The 9,220-nt window shown below is 42.4% G+C and overlaps 2 protein-coding genes across 2 annotated transcripts in view; both read left to right on the forward strand.

The window, feature by feature from the left end:
- The window catches only part of LOC141104742 (uncharacterized), a 352,606-nt gene that overhangs the window by 55,974 nt on the left and 287,412 nt on the right, over window positions 1–9,220 (forward strand). The window lies entirely within an intron of this gene.
- On the forward strand, window positions 657–6,799 carry LOC141104684 (uncharacterized). The gene is made up of 2 exons (XM_073594352.1): window positions 657–1,553; window positions 3,390–6,799. The coding sequence occupies exon 2, from the start codon at window positions 3,531–3,533 to the stop codon at window positions 5,973–5,975; it is 2,445 nt and encodes an 814-aa protein (XP_073450453.1). The 5' UTR covers window positions 657–1,553; window positions 3,390–3,530; the 3' UTR covers window positions 5,976–6,799.

A 9,220-nucleotide genomic window follows, 5' to 3' on the forward strand; every position in this document is an offset into this window, starting at 1 on the left:
CACCACAGAGTCCGCGGGACTGTCTCTGGGTTTCAACAAAGTTTTGGATCTACAATTCCAGAGCCCGGTGCCAAAACAAGTGGGCTGTGAATTTTACTGTAAAAGTTATCTATTTAGCTGTAGGGCCACCCGATCACCTTTACGTGACTCTCACTGCTGTCCCATTTTCCAGTGCTTCCCCTTTGTAGTTTCTGGGATCTCATGGGACTAACTTTAGGATGGCCAGGGGAGGATATCATGGAACATCCATCCCCCGATCTCCTCAGTAGAAGTGCGAGTCAGAAGCATAGCACTCTGAGTCCTTCCAGTTCAGAGCTGTCAAAATCCTGGATAGAAAGCCAGATGCACAGGTAATTGAGCACACTTTTGGGTTGGGTCGGCTGGGGCATAGGGCAGGGAATTCAATAAGAGACTGATGGACCCTTGATGTCTCCATAGGAGTCTGATGGACCCTTTATGTCTCCATAGGATGATGGACACTTGATGTCTCCATAGGAGTCTGATGGACCTCTGATGTCTCTACAGAAGTCTGATGGACCCCTAATGTCTCCACAGGCATCTGATGGACCCCTGATATCTCCACAGGAGTCTGATGGACCCCTGATGTCTTCACAGGAGCCTGATGGATCCCTGATGTCTCCACAGGAGCCTGATGGACCCCTGTTGTCTCCACAGGAGCCTGATGGACACCTAATGTCACCACATGAGTCTGATGGACCCCTGATGTCACCACAGAAGTCTGATGGGCCCTGATGTCTACATAGAAGTCTGATGGACCCCCTATGTCACTACAGGAGTCTGATGATGCCCTGATACCTACATAGGAGTCTGGTGGACCCCTGATGTCTACATAGGAGTCTGATGGACATCTTATGTTTTCATATGATTCCAATGGACCCCTGATGTCTCCACAGGAGTCTGATGAACCTCTGATGTCTCTACAGAAGTTTGATGGACCCCTGATGTCTCCACAGGAGTCTGATGGACCCGTTGATGTCTCCATAGGAGTCTGATGGACCCCTGATGTCTCCACAGGAGTCTGATGGACCCCTGATGTCTTCACATGAGTCTGGTGGACCCCTGATATCTCCACAGGAGTCTGATGGACCACTGATAAATGTAAACAGCAATTTAGCTACACATGTAAGGTTTCATACCATGTGCCTACAGAGTACAAATAGAGAGACAAATTGTTTATTATTGTTTCGGTTTTAGGTGAAGTATAATGTGCGTGTGTCATAATGTATGAAATAGAACCGAAGAATGAGCTACAGGGCAAAGGGCAAAATATACAGATATAACTTAAATTGCAGTTATTATACACACCACAAGATGGCGATATCACTTACTGCATGTGGAACGCTCAAACAAGAAATGATGTAAGGACAAGAAGTGATGTAAAGGACAGGAAGTGATGTAAGGACAGGAAGTGATGTAGGACAGGAAGTGATGTAAGACAGGAAGTGATGTAAAACAAAAACATTATATAAGGGGAAGACAGGAAGAGAGAACAGCGAGGTAGAGAGGAGACATCACTGGATTATACAGAGGAGGTAATAAGATATTATTTTATATATACAGTATATACCCAGTAACCCCCCCGTCATGTTTGTCCTCTTCCTCCAAAGTCACTGTGATGTCTTTTATCTCCAACATCCAATACTACAGACATATCACATCCTGTATATTGGAGTTATATTATAATATTTGTCCAGATACATCCTAAATATAGAACCATTTATCCAACTGTCCATCCAGAGCCTCTGGTTTATAGACCGGATACATCCTAAATATAGAGCCATTTATCCAACTGTCCATCCAGAGCCTCTGGTTTATAGACCAGATACATCCTAAATATAGAGCCATTTATCCAACTGTCCATCCAGAGCCTCTGGTTTATAGACCAGATACATCCTAAATATAGAGCCATTTATCCAACTGTCCATCCAGAGCCTCTGGTTTATAGACCAGATACATCCTAAATATAGAGCCATTTATCCAACTGTCCATCCAGAGCCTCTGGTTTATAGACCAGATACATCCTAAATATAGAGCCATTTATCCAACTGTCCATCCAGAGCCTCTGGTTTATAGACCAGATACATCCTAAATATAGAGCCATTTATCCAACTGTCCATCCAGAGCCTCTGCTTTATAGACCAGATACATCCTAAATATAGAACAATTTATCCAACTGTCCATCCAGAGCCTCTGGTTTATAGACTGGATACATCCTAAATATAGAGCCATTTATGCAAAGTCCATCCAGGGTTCATACTCCAGATACATACTACATATAGAGAGTATAATAATGGTATGTGTTATGTGCATTTCTATGGTGATGGCAGAGGTCGAACTTGGGACTCCCCATTTCCCCCCAGTGCTTTACATCATATGAACTTTATATCTTCGTTCATCAGTATGTTGTCATGTTTTCATTAAATGAGGTGAAGGAAGGTCCATCAATCCATTCTTTTTTATATAATTGTCCTCAATGCACAAGTACTGTTACCTAGTATGGTTTGGGTGCATCATTTGATCTGGTTTAGATGTGCAATTCCTTTCGGTCCGAATACAAATTCGGACAAATTTTCGGTTATTCGGATGTATCCGAATCTCCGAATGAAATAGTAACGAATTTTGTTGACATCTGTTAAAATTTGTTTGGTTAATTGGTTTTTTAATGAATTCCAACTTTTCCGAATTATTAGAATTTGGATCGGTCAAAGAAATGATCGACCGATTCGAATTCCGTGTGAAGAAATAGCTGGTTTTTAAGCAGCGACTAGGAAGCCAGCCGCCCGCCTCCTTAACAACCATTTGTCATCATCTGTCAGCGGGCCCCCCCCCCCCCCCCGTTCCTGATCTGCCAGGCTCCATGCTCTGATAAGGGTCTGGTACTGATTTTGGGGGGGGGCCCACACTGTTTTTTTATTTTTATTTTGGCCCACTGACAGATGATGACTCATGGTTGTTAAGGACGCGGGCGGCCGGCTTCCCGGCCTGCTGCTTATCAACCAGCTATTTCTTCACACGGATTTCAAATTGGTGGATCTTTTTTTCGACCGATCTAAATTCTAATTGTTCTGAAAAGTTGGAATTCGTTAGTTAATAAATGAAACAAATTTCCACGAAAACAAAACAAAATTTAATGGAAACTAAACAAACTCCATAACGAAACGAAATTAGTAACGTAACCGTCTATCCGAAACGAAACTAAGCAAATTTTTCTATTATGCACATGTCTAGTTTATATTCATTATTTGCTGTTATGATTGTACCGAATTCAGTGACAGAGCTCTGGAAAAGTGTTGAATGATAGACATGACTTCGGAATACAAGTCCTAAAAAAACTAACATAACGTATATTAAAAATTGTTTTTCAACAGTATTTTTGGAATTGAAATACATCAGAGAGAAGTCTTATATCTCCAGATTGTAGTGATATTGCACAATGTTCTCCAAAAGTAACATTCTACTGCTTGGCAAGATCAACGAATACTGAGGAATCTTCTGGTAAATCCCATACTATGTCTTCAGATGTCTATCTAAGATCAATGGATCCTTCTAATCCTGAGGAATCTTCTAATAAATTCCATTCAATGACTTCAGGTGTCCATCTTAGATCCATGGATCCTTCTAATCCTGAGAAATCTTCTAATAAATCCCATACTATGTCTTCAGATGTCCATCTAAAATCAATGGATCCTTCTAGACCTGAGGAATCATCTGGTAAATCCCATACTATGACTTCAGATGTCCATCTAAGATCAATGGATCCTTCTAATCCTGAGGAATCTTCTGGTAAATCCCATACTATGACTTCAGATGTCCATCTAAGATCAATGGATCCTTCTAATCCTGAGGAACCTTCTGATAAATCCCATACTATGACTTCAGATGTCTATCTAAGATCAATGGATCCTTCTAATCCTGAGGAATCTTCTGATAAATCCCATACTATGACTTCAGATGTCCATCTAAGATCAATGGATCCTTCTAATCCTGAGGAATCTTCTGGTAAATCCCATGCTATATCTTCAGATGTCCATCTAAGATCAATGGATCCATCTAACCCTGAGGAATCATCTGGTAAATCCCATACTATGACTTCAGATGTCCATCTTAGATCCATGGATCCTTCTAATCCTGAGGAACCTTCTGATAAATCCCATACTATGACTTCAGATGTCCATCTAAGATCAATGGATCCTTCTAATCCTGAGGAACCTTCTGATAAATTCCATACTATGTCTTCAGATGTCCATCTAAAATCAATGGATCCTTCTAATCCTGAGGAATCTTCTGGTAAATCCCATATTATGACTTCAGATGTCCATCTTAGATTCATGGATCCTTCTAATCCTGAAGAATCTTCCGATAAATCGTATGTTATGACTTTAGATGACCATCTAAGTTCCCACAGTGTTGACAGCTCAACCGATCCATCCAATCCCCAAAAATCCTCTTCAAGCCATGAGGGAGCTCACACAGGAGGGAGCTCATTGTCATGTTTGGTGTGCGGGAAAACATTCACTAAGAAAAAAACACTTCTTAAACACCAGAAATCTCACAAGGTTGAGCGCCCTTATTCATGTTTGGAGTGTGGAAAATGTTTCCCTAAGAAACATAGACTTGTTGTACACCAGAGAATGCACACTGGTGAGCGTCCCTTTTGCTGCTCAGAGTGTGGAAAATGTTTTCCTAACAAAAATAACCTTGTTATACACCAGAGAATTCACACTGGTGTGCGTCCCTTTTCCTGCTTGGAGTGCGGAAAATGTTTTTCTGAAAATGGAAAGCTTCAGAAACACAGAAAAATTCACACTGGTGTTCGCCCTTATTCATGTTCAGAGTGCGGAAAATGTTTTCCTAACAAAGACAATCTTCTTGTACACCAGAGAATCCACACGGGCGTGCGGCCCTTTTGCTGTTCAGAGTGTGGAAAATGTTTTTCTAACCAAGGAAATCTTCGTAAACACCAGAGAATTCATACAGGTGAGCGTCCCTTTTCATGTTCAGAGTGCGGAAAATGTTTTTCGGAACAAGGAAACCTTCGTAAACATGAAAGAAATCACACTGGTAACCGTCCCCATTCATGTCCGGAGTGTGGAAAAAGTTTTTCCAGGAAAGAATACCTCCTTGTACACCAGAGAATTCACTCAGGTGAGCGTCCCTATTCATGTTCAGAGTGCGGGAAATGTTTCATTAATAAAGGACAACTTGTTGATCACCAGAGAATTCACGCAGGCGAGAGTCTTTATTCATGTTCAGCGTGCGGGAAACGTTTCAACAGAAAAGGACGCTTTGTTAGACATCAGAGAATTCATACGGGTGAGCGCCCTTATTCATGTTCAGAGTGCGGGAAAGGTTTTATTGCCAATGATTCCCTTGTTAAACACCAGAAAATTCACTCAGACGAGCGTCCTCATTTATGTTCGGAGTGCGGGAAATCTTTTGCTTGTAAAGGAGAACTTGTTACTCATCAGAGAGTTCACTCAGGGGAGAGTCCCTATTCATGTTCTGAGTGCGGGAAATCTTTCACTCATAAAGGAAAACTTGTTACTCATGGGAGAATTCACTCAGATGAGCGTCCTTATTCGTGTTCAGAGTGCTGGAAATGTTTCAACCAAAAAGAAGGCCTTGTTAGACACCAGAGAATTCATACCGGCGAGCGTCCTTATTCATGTTCAGAGTGCGGGAAATGTTTCACTACCAAAGAAGCCCTTGTTTCTCACCAGAAAATTCACTCAGGTGAGCGCCCTTATTCATGTTCGGAGTGCGGGAAATGTTTCGCTACCAAAGGAGCCCTTGCTTCTCATCAGAGAACTCACTCGGGTGAGCGTCCCTATTTATGTACGGAGTGCGGGAAATGTTTCACTGCGAAACACTCCCTTCTTACGCACATGAGGAGACACAGCTTAAAACATCCGAACAACTTTCAGACTGTGGTAAATGTTGTACAGATCACATAGGTCTAATCGGAGAGAAGACGCCTGCTGACGCGTTTCGTCAAATGGACGATGGCCTTTATCGGGTGAAACAGTTGAATCCATAGAACACCTGGAAGATAATATATGATTATATAAAAGGGTACATCCTGGCAAAAGCCAGGTTTTCATTTTGTAGGTGGAGCTTATCGGGATGAGTCTTCTGTAGGCCTCCTCTGTTTCTTGGAGACTCCAAATGGTGGGATGAGCCTTCTATAACTGCGACAAAATCTGTAATGAGGAAATGAGTTTGTTGTATAATAAAGATAATATCAGTCTTATAAATGTATTAGAAAAGAAATACAGGAAGCACAATGGAGCTCACGTTCCCTCCCGTAGTTCCAGCCTCACATCCATATTACATCTCCGAAATAATCCTCTACATGTATGAATGCTGTAAGTGGGCGGAGTTACGTGTATTTGAAGTACTGTTCATAAAAAATTAACTTGCAAAGTTCAATAAGAAACATCTGAACAAAATGTACAGACATCCCAATGACGGCGGTAAACGTAGAGGACTACAAAGAAAGGAAGATGGTGGCGGATTAGTGGGCATGCCCGGTAGGCGCTCTTCTCTATCAGCGGTGAGCGTGCTTCTCAGGTGTTTATTGTTACCTTCACTATAATGTAAAAAATATATCCATAAAAAGTCCTATGAAATTAATACAGTCACATGACTACAACTCCAAACCTTTTATTTGTATTCATGCTTTTGTAAATTAGGCCTCATATGTTATATTTCAATATTCAGTTTTTTTTTTCCACTTTTTAATTTTACATTTATAAATATTAAAACTCTATAAATTTGTTATTTGTTTTATTATTTGTCTGGATCTGTGTGTGTAACTAATCATGAATGTAATATATGAGAAGAATGGACCACAAAGAAACTGGTAAAATGATGAAACAATAATTTATTTAAATATATAAAAAGGTGGTGATGTCATGCCTCCCAACCGTCCCGGAGTCTGCGGGACTGTCTCCGGATTTCAACAAAGTTTCAGATCTGCAGTCCCAGAGCCCCCGGTGTCAGAACAAGTGGGCTGTGGACCTTACTTTTTTAATATCATTATAAATGATATAGGGTCTGGGATTAAAGGTGCCATTTCAGTCTTGGCAGATGACACCAAGCTATGGAGTGGAATAACGTCCTTACAGGATGTCTCCAACTTACAAGCCGATCCTCAATGTACTGTTTCATTTGGGCAACTAAGTGGCAGATGAGGTTTAATGTTGATAAAGGTAAAGTTATGCACTTGGGGGCTAAGAATATACATGCATCATACATACCAGGGGGAGTACAAGTGGGGTAATCCATAGTGGAGAAGGATCTGGGGGAGTCAGTGGTGGAGAAGCATCTGGGGGTTTTGGTAGATCATAAGCTCAATAATAACATGCAATGCCAAACTGCGGTTTAAACAGCGAACAAAGTCCTTTCTTGTATTAGGAGAGGTATGGACTCCAGAGAGAGAGATATCATTTTGCCGCCCCCCCCTCAGAAAAATCATTAGTAAGACCTCATCTGGAATGTGCAGGTCAGTTTGGGGCACCAGTTCTCAAAAAGGATATTCGGAAACTGGAGAAAATGCAGAGAAGGGCCAAACTGATAAGAGGCATGTAGGAGCTCAGCTATGAGGAAATATTAGAGGAACTGAATTTATTCTCTCTTGAGAAGAGGAGATTAAGGGGGGATATGATCACCATGTATAAATACATAAGAGGGATATGATCAACATGTACAAATACATAAGGGGGGATATGATCTCCATGTATAAATACATAAGAGGGATATGATCAACATGTACAAATACATAAGGGGGGATATGATCTCCATGGACAAATACATAAGTGGTCCATATAGTGAATTTTGTGTTGAGTTATTCACTTTAAGGCCATTACAGAGGACAAGGGGGCACTCTACGTCTAGAGGGAAAAAGATTTAATCTCCAGATACACAGTAAGTGTATTTCACAGTAAGAGCTGTGAAAATGTGGAATAGACTCCCTCCAGAGGTGGTTCTGGCCAGCTCAGTAGATTGCTTTAAAAAAAGGCCTGGATTCTTTCCTAAATGTACCCAATATAACTGGGTACTAATATTTTTAGGTAAAGTTGATCCACAGAATATTCAATTGCCTCTTGGGGGATCAGGAAAATTTTTTTTCTCCTGCTGTAGCAAATTGGATCATGCTTTGCTGGGTTTTTTCACCTTCCTCTGGATCAACTGTGGGTATAAGATTGGGTATAAGGGAATGTTTTTTTTTTTTGTTGAACCAGATGGACTTGTGTCTTTTTTCTATCTGACTATGTAACTGTAAAAGTTTTCCATGTACAGTAGCTGTGGGGCTAGGGGGAGGAGATTATGGAACATCCATCCCCCGATCTCCTCCGCAGAAGAGTGAGCTAGAAGCATAGCGCTCTGAGTATTTCCAGTTCAGAGCTGTCAAAATCCTGAATAGAAAGCCAGATGCACAGGTAGTTGAGCATACTCTTGGGTTGCGTCAACTGGGGCAAAGGGAAGGGAAGTCATAAAAAGTCTAAAGGCCCCCTAATGTTGCCATAGGAGTCTGATGGACCCTTGAGGTCTCCATAGGAGTCTCATGGACCCTTGATGTCTCCACAGGAGTCTGATGGACACCTAATTCTCCACAAGAGTCTGATGGACCCCTGATGTCTACACAGGGGTCTGATGGCCCCTAATGTCTCCATAGGAGTCTGATGGGCCCCTGATGTTTCCACGAGAGTCTGATGGACCCTTTCGGTCTCCATAGGAGTTTGATGGGCCCCTGGTGCCTCCACAGGAGTCTGATGGACCCCTGTTGTCTCCACAGGAGACTGATGGACCCCTGGTGTGTCCATAGGAGTCTGATGGACCCCTGATGTCTCCACGGGAGTCTGACGGGCCCTTGATGTCTCCACAGGAGTCTGGTGGACCCCTGATGTCTCCACAGGAGTCTGGTGGACCCCTGATGTCTCTACAGGAGTCTGGTGGACCCCTGATGTCTCCACAGGAGTCTGATGGGCCCCTAATGTCTCCACAGGAGTCTGGTGGACCCCTGATGTCTCCACAGGAGTCTGATGGGCCCCTAATGTCTCCACAGGAGTCTGATGGGCCCCTGATGTCTCCACAGGAGTCTGATGGACCCCTGATGTCTCCACAGGAGTCTGATGGACCCCTGATGTCTCCACAGGAGTCTGATGGACCCCTGATGTCTCCACAGGAGTCTGATGGA

This window comes from Aquarana catesbeiana, linkage group LG08, assembly GCF_042186555.1.
Source record: "Aquarana catesbeiana isolate 2022-GZ linkage group LG08, ASM4218655v1, whole genome shotgun sequence".
NCBI classification, from domain to species: domain Eukaryota; kingdom Metazoa; phylum Chordata; class Amphibia; order Anura; family Ranidae; genus Aquarana; species Aquarana catesbeiana.

What these genes read in the sequence shown, in the direction of transcription:
- LOC141104684 (XM_073594352.1), top strand. Translation starts at nt 3,531, where the DNA reads ATGTCTTCAGATGTCTATCTAAGATCAATGGATCCTTCTAATCCTGAG.